General features: G+C 36.1%; 3 protein-coding genes across 4 annotated transcripts; all 3 read left to right on the forward strand.

Moving 5' to 3' along the window:
- The first annotated feature begins 5,629 nt into the window (after positions 1–5,629).
- Positions 5,630–12,203, forward strand: LOC104765688 (zinc finger protein BRUTUS). The gene is made up of 14 exons (XM_010489442.2): positions 5,630–6,367; positions 6,713–6,922; positions 7,043–7,237; positions 7,313–7,677; positions 8,023–8,251; positions 8,401–8,569; positions 8,674–9,906; positions 10,069–10,240; positions 10,575–10,793; positions 10,890–11,027; positions 11,129–11,363; positions 11,457–11,516; positions 11,622–11,693; positions 11,782–12,203. Exons 1-14 carry the CDS (start codon positions 6,050–6,052, stop codon positions 11,920–11,922), a joined length of 3,756 nt encoding a protein of 1,251 aa, XP_010487744.1. The 5' UTR covers positions 5,630–6,049; the 3' UTR covers positions 11,923–12,203.
- Positions 12,204–12,750: 547 nt separating this feature from the next.
- Positions 12,751–14,241, forward strand: LOC104765689 (uncharacterized). Its single transcript, XM_010489443.3, has 2 exons — positions 12,751–13,740; positions 13,845–14,241. The coding sequence occupies exons 1-2, from the start codon at positions 13,105–13,107 to the stop codon at positions 13,920–13,922; spliced, it is 714 nt and encodes a 237-aa protein (XP_010487745.1). The 5' UTR covers positions 12,751–13,104; the 3' UTR covers positions 13,923–14,241.
- Positions 14,242–14,344: 103 nt separating this feature from the next.
- On the forward strand, positions 14,345–16,243 carry LOC104765690 (uncharacterized). Of its 2 annotated transcripts, XM_010489444.3 has the most exons (3): positions 14,345–14,472; positions 14,599–14,878; positions 15,243–16,243. In XM_010489444.3, exon 3 carries the CDS (start codon positions 15,257–15,259, stop codon positions 16,073–16,075), a length of 819 nt encoding a protein of 272 aa, XP_010487746.1. In that variant the 5' UTR covers positions 14,345–14,472; positions 14,599–14,878; positions 15,243–15,256; the 3' UTR covers positions 16,076–16,243. The 2 variants fall into 2 exon arrangements, with proteins under 2 accessions (XP_010487746.1, XP_010487747.1); XM_010489445.3 differs by lacking the exons at positions 14,345–14,472; positions 14,599–14,878 and adding an exon at positions 15,034–15,172.

The following is a 16,243-nucleotide window of genomic DNA, read 5'->3' on the forward strand; positions in this document are numbered from 1 at the left end:
AGCTATATACACTCAAATACTCTCAACTCCATGTAAACTGAGTCTTCCATAACAATCTTCATGTGAATACACAATAAGCTTTTGGTTTTGCATAAAAACCATCTAAAAACACTCTAATACTATATATTTAACATTTGAAAAGAGTACTACAAGCATGAAACATTTAGTTGTGTTTTTTCAATTTCTGTTTTATCAAATTGAGCTTTTACTTCCTCTTTTACATAAATCATCTTCAAAATTCAAATTCAAATACTTTGGCCAAGTACTCAACAAAGTCAGTACATTTTTTAGTATAGTTGTATACTTGTATCTCTAAAAAATCAAGCTTCATTTTCATTTTGTTTAGAAAACAAAGTGGTCTTTGTTTGGTGATTAAAATTTCAATCTTAAATTATACAATAATATATATAATTTAAGCTTGTTTAAATAAAAATAAGTAATAAGTATGCTTAAACTCGGATGATAAAAAATGGTATAGGAGATCTCTATAATTTACTCTTAGAAAATATCACAAAATTAGGAACATCTAAATATTATTAGAAATTAATGTCTTGAGGAATACATCTAAATATTATTAGAAATTAATGTCTTGAGGAATACATCTAAACCTTTGTTAAGAATCTTACCACCAAATGGTTGAACGTGTGTGTATACGAGAATGATACATTCATATCATGATAAACCATTCAAATATGGAACAACTCTTTGACCAAATAAATCTGATGAATTGATTAGATCTCTAGCGGTAAATCTTTTCAGTTCAAATTGATCTAAATATATAAATTTTAGATTAACATAAGAACAAAGAATAATAAGTCCAATAAACATTTTCAAACAAGTTTATGTTTGTTAGGCAGATTATATATTGGTAATAATAAATTATATATATTAAATGGTATCAAATATTTTTTTACAAACTGTTGTCTACTAAATCTTTCTTTATACAAAAACTTCCATTAGTAATTAACTCAAGTATGCCTAGTGTTCATAAATGTATATACTCGTATTTGAAAGAAAAAAAAACAAGCATATATTTTTTTTTTGTTATTTGTTAAAAGGGTTTTCTTTGTTTGATGTTAGATCAAATTTTAAGCGATCCACATAAATACAATTCATACTTGTTAAAAATAAATAAGTTATTATAGTAGGCTTGAACTTGGAAAGGAAATAGAATATAGCTAGCAGATATATTTACAAAATTGAAACAATTCTAAAATAAATTTGAACGTACGTCAGGTCCTAAACCAATATATACCTCATCAGGAGAAAAAACCAATACCTCATTTTTTTTTTGGGTAAAGAAAATCCAATACCTCATCAAGCATAAAGAAGACACGATTCTAAGTATGACTATATCAATATTCTGTATGCAGCTATATAATATTACATATTTGACATTTGGCAGTATAAACTTAAACATCAACTTTGTTTTCTATTGTTAAGAGTTCATATATCCAAAACTTAAAATATACGTATAGTTCGACCTAATTAACACACCATGCTGGACCTATACATATCCAAAACCTCCGAATATTTCCTAACTACCGCCCTTTCTAATTTTTTAACAAAAAAAAAACGTTTTACATTAAGTATATTCTTAAACATAGACCCAAAAGTCATGCCACATTTTTAATCTTTCTCGTAAACAATAGTGTCTTTTCTGAAAATTAAGATAACTTATGTTTAGCTAAATAAAGGAAAAGTAATCACAATTATTCATGAATTAACGTAAAGAATTGATGGACGCTCTCACTTTCGTGGACCTATTTAGGTTTTGTCGTTTTCACAAGGATATAAAAATAAAGTTGAAGTCGAAGTCGAAGTTGAAGTGCGGGTTAAAGATAAAAATCTTTATTTCCTAATCAAAAGAGAGCTAACTGTTTACGCATCTAATATTTTTATAAGTACGGACATACTAAATATAAACAGTTGACATACTTCATACTATAGTACTAAATTACTAATAAACACATAGAGATTCCAGTTTGAAAATACGGCATGGAACGTTTCTAATATATAGTTTACGTATTACTAGTTTCGCAACATAGTTATTCCAATACGCTGAAAACATGGAATCTGCGGGTTTTTTTTCAACGTTTGTGTTCTTTTTTATATACAAGACGGACACATTGGTACATTGGAACTAGACATGGACGTTGGTAGTCTTATGAAGTTGGTCAGATGGTCAACTATTACCATGCATTTGTTGATCATATAAATAATAATAAATAAATATTTTCTAATTTAATTAGTTGCATGGCAAAAAGTATAAAATTAGCAGTAATGTAAAGTCTTGAACTGTGAAGTCTAAATTTTCATGAAAGTATTAAAAAATCAGGACACGCCAATTAGTTATTGTTTGTAAGCTTCAGATTTGATTTTAATAAACATTTTATAATGGCAGAATATATGCACTCTCACATTAATGGTACAAACTACAAAATACTGTGTATCATTTTACTTTGTTGTTTTAATCGTGGGGTTTAGTAATTTTTTTTGAAATGTTATTAAGTTCCATTAGTTTTTGCAATGCTCGCTTTCAATAGCTTCCACTTTGACTTTATAAGTGTTTTGATTAAAGTAAGATCTGCCAAATTTAAGCAAAGGGAGTATATATCTCAAATATATTCTGGACAACTCAATCTGTATCAATCTAATTTATTTTTTATTATTATTATTGTAAAAAAGGTATTTTAGATAAGTTACATGAGCATTGAGCAGTGAATTTTATATTTTATGTGGGTTGTGCATTACTGGTAATGCGTGACGCACTGATCTCCACATGAGATGAAATGTCTTATCTTTGTTAGTGCAATCTGAGTATTGAAAACTATTTAACCAGTATGTTGTGTGTGTGGGATATTGTGTGTTTATTTTAAAGTGGAAGAAACAAACAAAGAGATATTTCAGAGGACACGACTTTGTATTTATCCGACTAAGAACACGACACTCATGAATGATGAAGGTGTTGGTCGGGATTGATGTTAAAGATGTACCAATCACATCACATATGCACATAAACCGTAATTTATAAACCACGATATAAATTAATCATAGAATAGCTTATTACCAAAAATCAAATCGCATGACATTTTTCTTTGAAAACACATACATGCATGTGACATGTCTAATTTGTGATGTAGTAAGCTTTTAAAATTGACTGAATGTGGTCAAACAATAATATTTGTGAAATAAATTAGGTAAATGACAATTAAAGAAAAACAAATTAAGTAAATACACAATAAAGCAAAACTAATTTCTTTATAACTCAGATTTTTTTCCTTTTTTATTTAGTTGTTACATAAAACATATTTTACGTTGTAATGTTTTATTTTATACTGTAAAATAGTATGTTTTATGTCGACCTGTAAGGCTGTAACCAATCCGAAGCACTAAGCTCTAGGAAAAACACTAGACATATCTGATCTTAGTTATTACAACTCCCCGTAAAACAATAAAACTAAACGAATAAACTTAAATATGATGCTAATTATAACCCAGCGATAAGTCTTGAGAATGTATTTCAGAGGACGAGACAAAAAAAAATAGACATTATCCTTTAACGAAAAAGAAAGGAAAAAAGGTGGAAAAAGGATAAATGAAAAGAGAATGATGAGTGATGGATCATAAAAGCCAACCCATTGCATTATACACTTGCACGATTACTTGAAATTCCACATAATTCGGAACAAAAACCAGCTATATATCATTAAAATAGTCAATCAAACTATATAAATTTAATTCGTATTTACTCTTTTAAATGATATACCTTCTAATCATTTAGCCTAGCTAGTTCCAGAAAAATAAGTAAAATAGTTTAGCCCTACGATCATAATTAGTGGTTCGTAGGTGTAGATGCCTCTATCGTTGCGTTTTAATTGGACAAACATCAAAAGAAAAATCCCACCATCTATGATCGACTATAGCCTCTAGGTAACAACAGGATCAAAAAAAATATATACAACAAATGATTTTTGTATTATTATGGATAGCATTTTTTTTAATTGAAAGACTATTTATAGTAACTTTGTATTATAGGAGTATAATGGGGTATTACAATCTTCATCATAATCAATCATTAAAACAATATTAATGCGAAACAATAAAATTACGTTTTAACACTTTAATATCATAATTATATATCGCTATATTAATATTTTAAATTATTTATACATTGTTAGTAGTCTATTTTCATACTCCTTCCGTTTCAAAATATAAGATGTTTTGGGTGAAAGCACACATATTAAGAGAAAACCACACTAAAAAAATTAACCAATCATAAACAAGACTGCATAATAAAAAATGTTAAATTAATTTAAAAGTAGCATAGAAACTTGAAAACATCTTATATTATGAAACAAAAAATTTTCTCTAAAACATCCTATATTATAAAACGAATAGAGTATTATATAGCTAGGTGTTATCAATGGGTCTATTGTTTATTTTTCTTATGGGTTACTACTATTGGGTAAAGGTTGCCGTAGAAAACAACGTGGAGCAATGTTGAATTGCTTACATAAAGTTGACCAGTCTCGGTTTCTTCATTCTTGAAGTCAAGAATGGTGAATAATTTAATTTGGTCTAGTTAATAAAATAATAAGGTTGTTGTGTAATCGGGGAAAAGAATAATGAAAAACTTATTATAAAATGGTCCACGAATAAATGTGTTGTGATTTGGTTGAAGGAATGTGTTGTGGAGAAGAGAGCGCGAGTAAAACTTGTTGCTACCCAATTGTCGCCACACTTCCCACACGTCCCATCTTGTGTCTTCTATTTACCTTTCACCACCACCACTCCCTCTTTGTTTTCTGATTTCACCAAAATTAACCACCATTTTCTACTTGATTAATCGTATTCTTTAAACATATATTAAACATTATCGTTTACATCTCTAAGGATTATGATCATGAACATATCTATAAATTTAATTTTCTTTTACTAGCTACTAGTTGCAATATATGTATATATATAAGTGTACCGAGTAATGGCACAAAATTTAATAACTCAATCTAGTAAACCTTAGAGCACATGCAACACAATTAAACAAGTCTAACAACAACCTCAATAATCGCATTCAGTTAAAGCAAAAACCGTGAAGCAAATTATCTAGTTAAATCAATAGTTAAACATAGCTATATGGCTCCTTTAGACCACGAATGGGTAATGGCATCATCATCTCTCCTCCCTGTCATTCCTGATTATTTTAAAGCCAAGTTTCGAATAAACACACGAATCTGTCCTTTAATTATATAATTTATAAAAGAACTTCCAAACCAAACTCATCTTTGCTTTCGAAAGTGCTCGCTCAATAAGCCAACCTCAAACTCAAAAGAAAACATATTAAACCCCATAAACATTTAAGCAATATTTTTATTTGATTACAAAAAAGCGTAATGAAGTCCACGTAAGCACACCAAAACGACGTTTCTGCCCCTGGTCGTAAAGCCTCTTTTTACTCCGAGCGAGAACCAGCGTCCTTGTCTCGCGGACACATATGGACGCTCGCACGTGTCGAGATGTAATCGGTCACGTGCCATCCTGGGTTGGTTGCATCAGCATCCGACGTGGCGATGTGAATGTCCACGTGCTACAAAGCCTTCGTATAGTAGAGAGAGCGAGTATAGGTTATATAGCAAACACACCCACCCAATCCCCAAGCACCTTTATTTCATTCATTCATTCATAGAAATAAATTTTTACAACAGTTTTTTTTTCAAAAAAAATATTAGTATAATTTTTCCAGATAACCATTAATAAAAAACGAAAAAAAAAAAAGAAAAAAGAAAAAAAAAGAAAGCAAAAGCAAAATCGAAATCGATATATCAGACAAGGCTCTCGAGAGACCTTTTCTTTCTTCTTTTCCTCTCCTCATCGTCTCCGTTGAACAACACCACCACACAACAAAAAAACAGGCAGATCATTTCTATGGTGAAACGAGCTCAGATTTGAAAATTGAAGGGGGTTTCGTAGACAAGGAAGGAGCAGAAGTGTTGAACGAACGAACGAAGACGGAGGAGTATAAATCTCTCTTTTTTGTGGGGGAGGGAAAATGGCGACGCCGTTGCCAGATTTTGAGGCGGCGAGAGGTGGCGGAGGAGTTGCGTCTTCTACAACCACGGTCCTCACGAGCTCTGTTTCTTCTTCTCGTCCGTCCCCTGTGGCGAATTCCTTCTCCGAAGACGCCCAAGAGATTTCGCCGATCCTGATTTTCCTCTTCTTTCATAAAGCAGTATGTAGTGAGCTTGAAGCTCTTCATAGATTGGCGCTTGAGTTTGCTACCGGTCACCATGTCGATCTCCGGCTGCTTCGTGAACGGTACCGGTCCCTCAGATCGATCTATAAGCATCACTGCAATGCCGAAGACGAGGTAATGCCCGTTACCTAGCTTATTCTCATCATATCTTGTACACTGCTAAATTCAGAATTTGGAACCGTCTCTACTTGGAATTTGAACTCTTAAGACATTTTGACGTTTTACCAATTGGGGGAATTCTTGGTTGCCACATATAATTTGTATAAGATGCAATGCTAAGTTTTATATTGGTTGATGCTTCCAAACCATTGTAATACTTCGTATAGCTGCAAATTTGTCTAAATCTGATCTTGTAAGTCTCTGTTAGTTTTTTTTGGAGATAGGGAATCTATTTCAGTATATGTGTATTGATGGAGGTAGGAAAAGTTGTTGACAATTGCAAATCTGTTGTGGATGTAGGTGATATTTTCAGCACTTGACATACGTGTGAAGAATGTAGCGCAGACGTATTCTCTTGAACACAAGGGGGAAAGCACTCTTTTCGATCATCTCTTTGAGCTGTTGAATTCTGCCACGGAAACCGATGAAAGTTACCGCAGGGAGTTGGCTCGTTGTACTGGAGCACTTCAGACTTCTGTTAGCCAGCACTTGGCTAAAGAACAGAAACAGGTATTGTTTTCCTTCACTTCTTCACAGATGCAGGTTCTCTCTGTTGATTTCTATTAACACAGATCCAACACTATAGCATTATGCATTGGTCTTTATTAAGTATTCTTGGCTCACTGACAGGTCTTCCCCTTACTTATTGAGAAATTCAAGTATGAGGAGCAAGCTTACATAGTCTGGCGGTTTCTCTGCAGTATTCCTGTGAATATGCTTGCCGTGTTCCTTCCATGGATTTCTTCGTCCATTTCAATAGAGGAAAGCAAGGAGATGCAAACATGCTTAAGGAAGATAGTTCCCGGCGAGAAGCTCCTTCAGCAGGTAAGTTTTGAATTAAGATCCAACATTCTAAGTGAAAACACTTTGGCTTGTTAATTGATATTTTCCTTCTTGAAGGTTATTTTCACATGGTTGGGAGGGAAAAGTGATACTGTGGCTTCGTGTCGCATAGAAGATTCTATGTTCCAGTGCTGTCTAGATTCTTCTAGCAGCATGCTTCCTTGCAAAGCAAGCAGAGCACAGTGCGCATGTGAGGGGTCCAAGGTCGGGAAGAGAAAGTACCCAGAGCTTACTAAGTTTGATTCTTTCGATGCTCAGATGCACCCAATTGATGAGATAAAGCTTTGGCACAAGTCAATCAACAAGGAGATGAAAGAAATAGCCGATGAAGCTAGGAAGATTCAGCTGTCTGGAGATTTTTCGGATTTATCTGCGTTTGATGAACGCTTACAATATATTGCTGAAGTGTGCATCTTCCATAGGTATTTCTTGCATCCTATTATTTACAATGAAAACAGAATAATTTCTACAGTATTTTGCTATTGTGTATTGGCTATCTTTTGTGAGACTATTCTATACTGCGATTGATTGAGATAAATAACTAGATTTCTTTCAAAAGTTGATGTAGTTGGCCGCTTAAAAATGTTTGCTAGCTGATGATGGGTGTTTACTTTCAAGTTATATGGATGTTGTTCATTTTTGCTCTTCTCATGCTTCAGCACGTTTCTGCGTTAGAGTGTTATCAACATACAATTTTTTGATGTTTTGACAGAGATTGGAATGTCATGGGTCTATTTCTGAGATGATGTGTTTGTTTGTCGTTGCAGTCTTGCAGAGGACAAGATCATATTTCCAGCAGTAGATGGAGAGTTTTCATTTTCCGAGGAGCACGATGAAGAAGAAAATCAGTTTAATGAATTTCGATGCTTAATTGAAAATATAAAGAGTGCTGGAGCCTGTTCTACTTCGGCTGCTGAATTTTACACCAAGCTGTGCTCACATGCTGATCAAATAATGGAAACTATTCAAAGGCATTTCCACAATGAGGAAATTCAGGTGAACTATTGCTTTGCGTGCTATGACATTTGATTTGGTAAACAGGTGAACTATGAAAGTTTGGCATAAGATCAGTTGATACCAATACCATATGCTATGAGGATCCAAGATGCCAATTAAGGATGTTGGCTAACTTATAATGCTTGCAGGTGCTACCCCTTGCACGAAAGAACTTCAGCTTTAAAAGACAACAAGAACTTCTCTATCAAAGTCTGTGTATAATGCCATTGAGACTAATTGAACGAGTTTTGCCATGGTTGACGGCATCATTAACAGAAGAGGAAGCTAAGAATTTTCTGAGGAACTTGCATGCTGGAGGTACAATCTACCATACATTTAAAAAAAAAAAGAATTTTAACCTTTTTTCAAATTATTAGTTACTCACAGTTTTGCAAAATTACATGGTTTCCTTGTGGTTTCAGCACCTAAATCGGATGTTGCTCTCGTTACTCTTTTCTCTGGTTGGGCATGCAAAGGACGCAAAGCCGGGGAATGCTTGTCTCCAAACGGGAATGGTTTATGCCCTGCTAAAACACTAAGCAACATTAAAGAAGTCAACCTTCAGTCATGTAATGGTTGTACGTCTGCGCCATGCGCGAGTAAGAGTATACAATCGTGTTGCCAGCATCAGGATGAAAGGCCTGCTAAGCGAACTGCTGTATTGTCTTGTGAAAAAAAGGCCACCACTCACTCGTCAGAAGTTGCAAATGGGTGCAAGCCATCTGAAAATGGTAGGTCATGCTGTGTTCCAGATCTTGGAGTCAACAATAACTGTCTGGAACTTGGTTCTCTTCCAGCAGCGAAAGCTATGAGATCTTCTTCGCTAAATTCTGCTGCGCCCGCTCTTAATTCCAGCCTCTTTATTTGGGAAATGGATAGCAACAGCTTTGGTACTGGACATTCCGAGCGGCCAGTTGCTACAATATTCAAGTTTCATAAGGCCATTAGCAAAGATCTGGAGTTTCTTGATGTTGAATCTGGAAAGCTCATTGATTGCGATGAAACATTTATTCGTCAATTCATTGGTCGGTTTCACCTACTCTGGGGTTTCTATAAGGCACACAGTAATGCTGAAGATGATATCCTATTTCCAGCACTGGAATCAAAGGAGACACTTCATAATGTCAGTCACTCTTACACGCTCGACCATAAACAGGAGGAGAAGTTGTTTGGAGATATTTATAGTGTCCTTACTGAACTTTCAATTCTTCATGAGAAGTTACAGAGTGATTCTATGATGGCGGACATAGCTCAAACTGACACTGTCCAGACTGATATTAATAACGGTGACTTCAAGAAGAAGTACAATGAGCTGGCTACAAAGCTACAAGGGATGTGTAAATCCATTAAAATCACATTGGATCAGCACATTTTCTTGGAGGAACTGGAGCTATGGCCTCTATTTGACAAACACTTCTCCATTCAAGAGCAAGACAAAATTGTGGGTCGTATAATCGGAACGACGGGTGCTGAAGTTCTTCAGTCTATGTTACCATGGGTGACGTCTGCCCTTTCTGAAGATGAGCAAAACAGAATGATGGATACCTGGAAGCAGGCAACCAAGAACACAATGTTCGATGAATGGCTCAATGAGTGCTGGAAAGGATCACCCGACTCATCCTCAACAGAAACATCCAAACCTAGCCCACAGAAAGGTAAAATCAGTCGCTTAACTTTATTTCACCAACTTAATATCTAGAAATTTTAATGAACTTTAGTGTTTCTGCTTTTGACTACATAATTCATACTTAATCTGACTGCTATAGTTTCTCTGTGCCAAGTTTGTTTTGCTTATGTCAAGTTTGTTTTCCATATAGATAATGATCATCAAGAAATCTTGGACCAAACTGGTGAACTCTTTAAGCCGGGGTGGAAAGATATTTTCCGCATGAATCAGAACGAACTAGAGGCTGAAATCAGGAAAGTTTATCAGGATTCAACACTTGATCCGAGGAGAAAAGATTATCTTGTCCAAAACTGGAGGACCAGGTCAGATTTCTTTCTCTATTTCCATGCGTGGATCCTTCATTCCTTTTTCATGCATACCTGAATCAAAATTAGAACCCCCAATCGTAATACATTTCCCTGTATTATTTGAAATGTTTTTCCGCAATGTGGAAGAGTATAAGGGGTGCGTCTTTCCCAGTTTCCTAATCCGAAATGATCTTCTCAGTTTGTTTACCCCTGTGTATGTATATGTGTGTGCTTCCTTGATTGAACAATCTTAGTGAACCTATAATCTCATTCACATGTCCCTCATACCTGGATACTGTTTGTTTTAGAGTAACATTTATTTGAAATTTTCTGTTGGTGCTTTTATCAGTCGATGGATTGCGGCTCAGCAAAAATTACCTAAGGAAACAGAAACTGCATTAAATGGGGATGTTGAACTTGGATGTTCCCCGTCCTTTCGAGATCCTGAGAAGCAGATATATGGATGCGAGCATTACAAGCGTAACTGCAAGCTTCGAGCTGCCTGTTGTGATCAGTTGTTTACTTGTAGGTTTTGCCATGACAAAGTAAGCGACCATTCCATGGATAGGTAAGATCTAATGCCAATCTCCCTTGCTTAGATTAATACTCCTTTCCTTTTTCTCTTTTCTCAGTGATATGATTTTATATCTGGAACACTTTACAGAAAATTGGTGACGGAAATGCTCTGCATGCGGTGCCTCAAGGTGCAACCTGTTGGCCCCATCTGCACAACGCCTTCATGTGAAGGATTCCCAATGGCAAAGCATTACTGCAGTATTTGCAAACTTTTCGATGATGAAAGGTAAGCAAAACCCAACAATTCATAAACCAATCAATTTACCATTGGCAGAAACCAAACTTGAGAAGCTTTTCTAACCTTGGGAAACTATTATCTGCCTTCAGGGCTGTTTACCACTGTCCATTCTGCAACCTTTGCCGGGTCGGGGAGGGACTGGGAATTGATTTCTTCCATTGCATGACATGTAACTGTTGCCTAGGGATGAAATTAGTAAACCACAAGTGCCTCGAGAAGAGCCTCGAGACAAATTGCCCCATCTGCTGCGAATTTCTTTTCACATCGAGTGAAGCAGTTAGAGCCTTACCATGTGGTCACTACATGCACTCAGCTTGCTTCCAGGTTTGGAAATCTCTCTTTCTGTTACTAAACTCGTTTGTTTTTGATTTATCGCCTTAAATCAGGACACTTACTGTTACTCCGTTGTTTTTTCAGGCTTACACTTGCAGCCACTACACATGTCCAATCTGTGGAAAATCATTAGGAGATATGGCGGTAAGATGATTCCCGCCCTTCAAAAGCGTGATGTGCAAATCACATCACAACAAATATCGTTCACTGAACTTATATTCTCTTTTATTTCTTTTGCAAACTCCACAGGTTTATTTCGGTATGCTTGATGCACTGTTAGCTGCAGAAGAACTCCCAGAAGAATACAAAAATCGCTGTCAGGTGAGAAACACTAAAACTGCTGCTCCTTGAAAATCTCTTTTACTCTTTGTCATTTCATTTCATAACACACATACACACAATGTTTCAGGACATTCTATGTAATGACTGTGAACGCAAAGGAACAACACGGTTCCATTGGTTGTACCATAAATGCGGCAGCTGCGGTTCTTACAATACCCGTGTGATCAAGACCGAAACAACTCCCCCAGACTGCTCAACCTCATCCTGAGAACACTGTGAGAGGATTCACTTTCTTCTTCTTTTTTTTTTTTTTTTTTCTCTCTCTTAAATTCGGGTATTACTTTCTGTTTCGCACAACAACAATGTGGAGAAGGTTTGATAATCAAAATGCCCGTTGATAGAATTTTTTTAAAATTTGTATAGTCTCCTGAGATATTAAGATTTTGAAAAGAGTCTTATTTAGGTTACCATACATTTTGGCTTTTTGAACAAAGCTAGAACTCGTTTGTTTCTAAAACATCCCAATACCATTTCTTTCACATTCACATATCCGATATTTGTTTTTCCGTAAGCTGACACTTTTTTTTCTTTCTTTGAAGAGTGTAAATAGTTACAGTTTTAATGTAAAACTTTTATTTCTTCTTACATTTACTAGTTTTTAAACGTTTACGAGGGAAAATCTATCAGAGTTGGTTAAAAGAAAATGACAGTTTACTACTGTAGTATGTTCATTGCTTTGAATAAGATGGGTTTAGTTTGTTTGTTTTTTCTTCATTACTAATAGAAATCAAACAAAATTCGAAAAGCTGACAGAATTAGTCGATCGTAAATAAAATATTCGTTGGAACAAAACAAATAAACTATTGATCGGAAATAAGATATTCAATTATAATAGTTGTTGTTGAGTAAAGAAGTTTAAATATTAATAAGAAACAGTTTATATGATCAAGCTAATCCTATTTGCATTTAGTTTGTGATTCTACCAATTGTAAAATGTAACAACTAAAATACAAATATTTGTAGGATATTAATTTACATTTTATTTTGCTACAATACAATTTTATCTGATTGGGCAGAAGAGGTCGACTAATTTTTTGAATAGAAACCGCATTTTATAGTAATCACTAATCAAGTTGTGAAGGATGATTTAGTAACAAGAAGACGGGTCCGGGAAGAAAAAAATAAAAACACAAGTACAACGTTACAATCGCGTCCCCTAACTCTCTCTCTCTCTCTCTCCCCGAATAATTCGAACAGAAGAAATATAATTTCCTGAGAAATACACAAAAAAACAACGAAGGAAAAAAAAAAAAAAAAAAAACTTTGAACTTTTGTTTCAAAGGAAAAGGAGAAGAAAAAGAAAGGAATCTTCATCTTCTTCATCTTCTTCTTCCCACGGCGGAGAGAAAGAAACCAAAACCAATTTCTCAATTTCTCATAAATTTCACAAATGGAGTTTCCACCTCTACCGGAAAGATCCAAACGCCTCCATAACTTCACCTTACCTTATCTCCGATGGGGTCAGCAAAGATTCCTCCGCTGCGTCAAGCTTCCTCCTCACCACCACCACCACCGATCTTCCCCTTCTTCTTCTTCTCCTCCTGATCATCATCGTACTAGATCCAACAACGCTGGTGGAGAAGAGCTCACCCTCGATCTCCTCTACGATGCCGGCAACAACAAACCTAAGCAGCTCTCCTCCGTTTTGGGAAATGTTGGAGGAGATGAGAGGAACAACACCAACGGCAGCGGCGATGTTGTTGCTGTTTCTGTTGCAGCTCGGCCGTGGAATTTGAGGACTAGGAGAGCTGCGTGTAACGAACCTGGAGACGAATCAACGAGGATCATCGAGTCTTCTTCTTCTTCTTCTCTTCTACTACGGAGACATGAAATTGGTGGTGGCGTGAAGAGAGGAGGAGGTAGCAGCGAAGATCATATTCATGGTGATGGAGATTTGCACAACAAAGTCAAATTCTCTGTTTCTTTGTTGAGAGAAGAAATCGAACAAGACTTCTCTGCCTTAATTGGTAAAAAACCTCCCAGGAGACCAAAGAAGAGACCAAGATTGGTTCAGAAGCAAATCAATGTATGTATATGTCTTCTTCTTTCTTTCTTTGTTCTTCACCCTACCGTTCCATTGGTTTGCTTTCTTTGTTTTGTTGCTTAGAATTTGAATTTTTGTTTTTGCAGAATCTTTTACCAGGATTGTGGCTAGGAGAAGAAGTAACAGCAGACTCATACGATGTTCCTGAGGCTGTGGAAACATGATATAGATAAACAAAAAACATATTTGGGCGGGTCAGCTTCTTTTCTATCCAAGAAAATGTATCAACTTTGTTTTTTTTTCTTTTTCTAGTCTTGTCATTTTCGATTGTAAAAAGGAAGGAAGAAAAAATATGTAGCAATGTGCTCAGGTTTTTTAGTGATTGAAGCCATTTACTTTGGTTTCCTTTAATATTCTTCTCTTGTTGTAAAAGAGACAACTTCGAGGGGGTTTTTTCTTCCGTTACCAAAGCTAATTGTAATCTCTCCATGGCAATGGAATCATCTCCAGGCTGTTTCTGTTATCAATAATGCAGCTTTCTTACTTCTTTGTTCCCAGACTTAGTTTGTCTTGTTGCCTTACTATTAGCATCCCCCTAGTATCTTTGCTCAGATTATGCGTAAAAAATCTGATCTTGTTGTTTGTGTCAAGAACTTGATGAGAAACAGTGTACGTGCTGTTAGACAACTTTGCAGGGTCAGACCAAGCTTCCCCTTTACCACAACTTTTCACCATTTCCAAGGGGTTTTATGAACAGCTCTCTCTCTCTCTCTGGTGAGTCAAGTTTTACAAACTTACTAAGAGTGTTTCATTTATTGAACACCTGATCTGGGACACTTGTTACTATCTGCGGTTAGGTTCTTACATACTGATTCTATGTTTCATTGTTGACTGTTGTAGGAATAATAAAAAAAACAAGATAATGCAAGGATAATCATATATGCTGATAATGGATCTTCAGAAAGCTTTTTCTTCTTCTTGAGTGTCCAAACCAGGTCGCAGTTGAAAGCCACGATCAACATGATAAGAAATCTCATTGAAACACTTCAATGTGGCTAATGTTAGCAGTCACCAGCCGGTGAGGCGAGTTGGAGGGTCCATGGTCGATGAGCAGTATCAATTGTGTGGAAAACAGAGAAGAAAGATAGAATACACTGTTTGCTGGGCGCCTAAAGTAGAGGTAATGTAATTTATTCGAATCCTTGAAATCTAATTAGATATTATGTTCTTTTTCTCAGCCATTGTTTCCTGCAGTAGTGGCACACCACATCCATTATTTTAATTGAAGTTTTCAACCTCTAATTCATAGACTAATGCGTTTATTTCAAATGTTTCCAAACATCATGATCATCTAAACCTTTCCTTCATCATAATCTCATGGAAACCTTATTTCCTTTACATCTCCCCCATACACGATTTATCCAACTTTAAATTGCTACGTTACGTGTCTTGACTTTTATCACTTCTCAAGAAGGTTAGTTATCATTTACTCATCAGTTCTCTGGTTCTCAATTGGTTTCACTAATTTGTTTTGAAAACCTTAGGAAAACGGACCATCATGATCTGCACGGAGTCAAACCACCAGCGGATTTCGTTTGCTGGTGATCTTGGCCAATCCGACAAAGGACCTGCTATGGAACAACATCAACCATCAGGCCCGGTTCGAAGAGACACTACTCTTTTAGATTCATCAAACTCAGACTTCGAGTTCCACATATCAAGAAACTTTGATCCTGAAGATTCCTCACCAGCCGACGAGATCTTTGCGGATGGCATGATCCTCCCAGTCCTTCCTTTCCACGTAACCCCTGCATCCGCCACGCCAAAACGTCTCTACAAATACGAGCTCCCTCCTATCGTCTCTGCTCGTTCCTTACCCTCCTCCTCTCTTCCTCTTCCGCCTTTACCATTGCCTGAATACTCGAGAAAATACAGCGTGAAAGAAACTAGGGGAAGCGTAAATGGTCGAGGGAGCAGTGTAAATTCGGTTTTGGAAGCGGAGAAATCATCAAAGTCGTTTTGGAGCTTCAAGAGAAGCTCAAGCCTTAACTGCGATATAAAGAAGAGTCTGATGTGTTCGTTTCCTCGGTTAACGAGAAGCAACTCCACTGGATCAGTAACGTATTCGAAGAGGGAAATGCTTAGGGACATTAACAAGCATAGCTCGCAGAGACATGGAGTCCCACGTCCAGGAACAAATCCGTCATCTTCTCCTCCACCTCTCTGCTGCAGCTCGTATCAGTTCAGGCCACAAAAACAAGCCAGAAAGAATGGCGGCGGAAGGGGAGGAAGTTTTTGGATTGCTCCGGTGATCGGTGGTCCATCTCCTTTTGGGCTAGGATCCATCTTACGACTTACAAAAGAGAAGAAGAAGTAATGACAGTGTGTGTTTTTTCCCTTCCCAAAGTAAGTAGGAGCAGTTTGATACCATACTCTTCTTCTTACGAACTCTTTGTTTGATTTTGTTTACACATTGAGATTTATGCAACAAAATCCATGTTGATACATTTTTTAAAATCTGATGTGACTCTTATTTTTCTAGCCA

The sequence above is a fragment of the Camelina sativa genome, chromosome 19, assembly GCF_030686135.1.
Source record: "Camelina sativa cultivar CO46 ecotype springtype chromosome 19, ASM3068613v1".
Lineage (NCBI taxonomy): Eukaryota > Viridiplantae > Streptophyta > Magnoliopsida > Brassicales > Brassicaceae > Camelina > Camelina sativa.

Bases quoted from the DNA above. Each gene is read 5' to 3' on its own strand.
- LOC104765690 (XM_010489444.3), top strand. From the start codon at position 15,257: ATGATCTGCACGGAGTCAAACCACCAGCGGATTTCGTTTGCTGGTGAT.
- LOC104765689 (XM_010489443.3), top strand. From the start codon at position 13,105: ATGGAGTTTCCACCTCTACCGGAAAGATCCAAACGCCTCCATAACTTC. The intron at 13,741-13,844 runs GTATGTATATGT...TTGTTTTTGCAG, and splicing joins TGGTTCAGAAGCAAATCAAT to AATCTTTTACCAGGATTGTG.
- LOC104765688 (XM_010489442.2), top strand. From the start codon at position 6,050: ATGGCGACGCCGTTGCCAGATTTTGAGGCGGCGAGAGGTGGCGGAGGA. The intron at 8,252-8,400 runs GTGAACTATTGC...TAATGCTTGCAG, and splicing joins TCCACAATGAGGAAATTCAG to GTGCTACCCCTTGCACGAAA. The intron at 10,794-10,889 runs GTAAGATCTAAT...AACACTTTACAG, and splicing joins AGCGACCATTCCATGGATAG to AAAATTGGTGACGGAAATGC.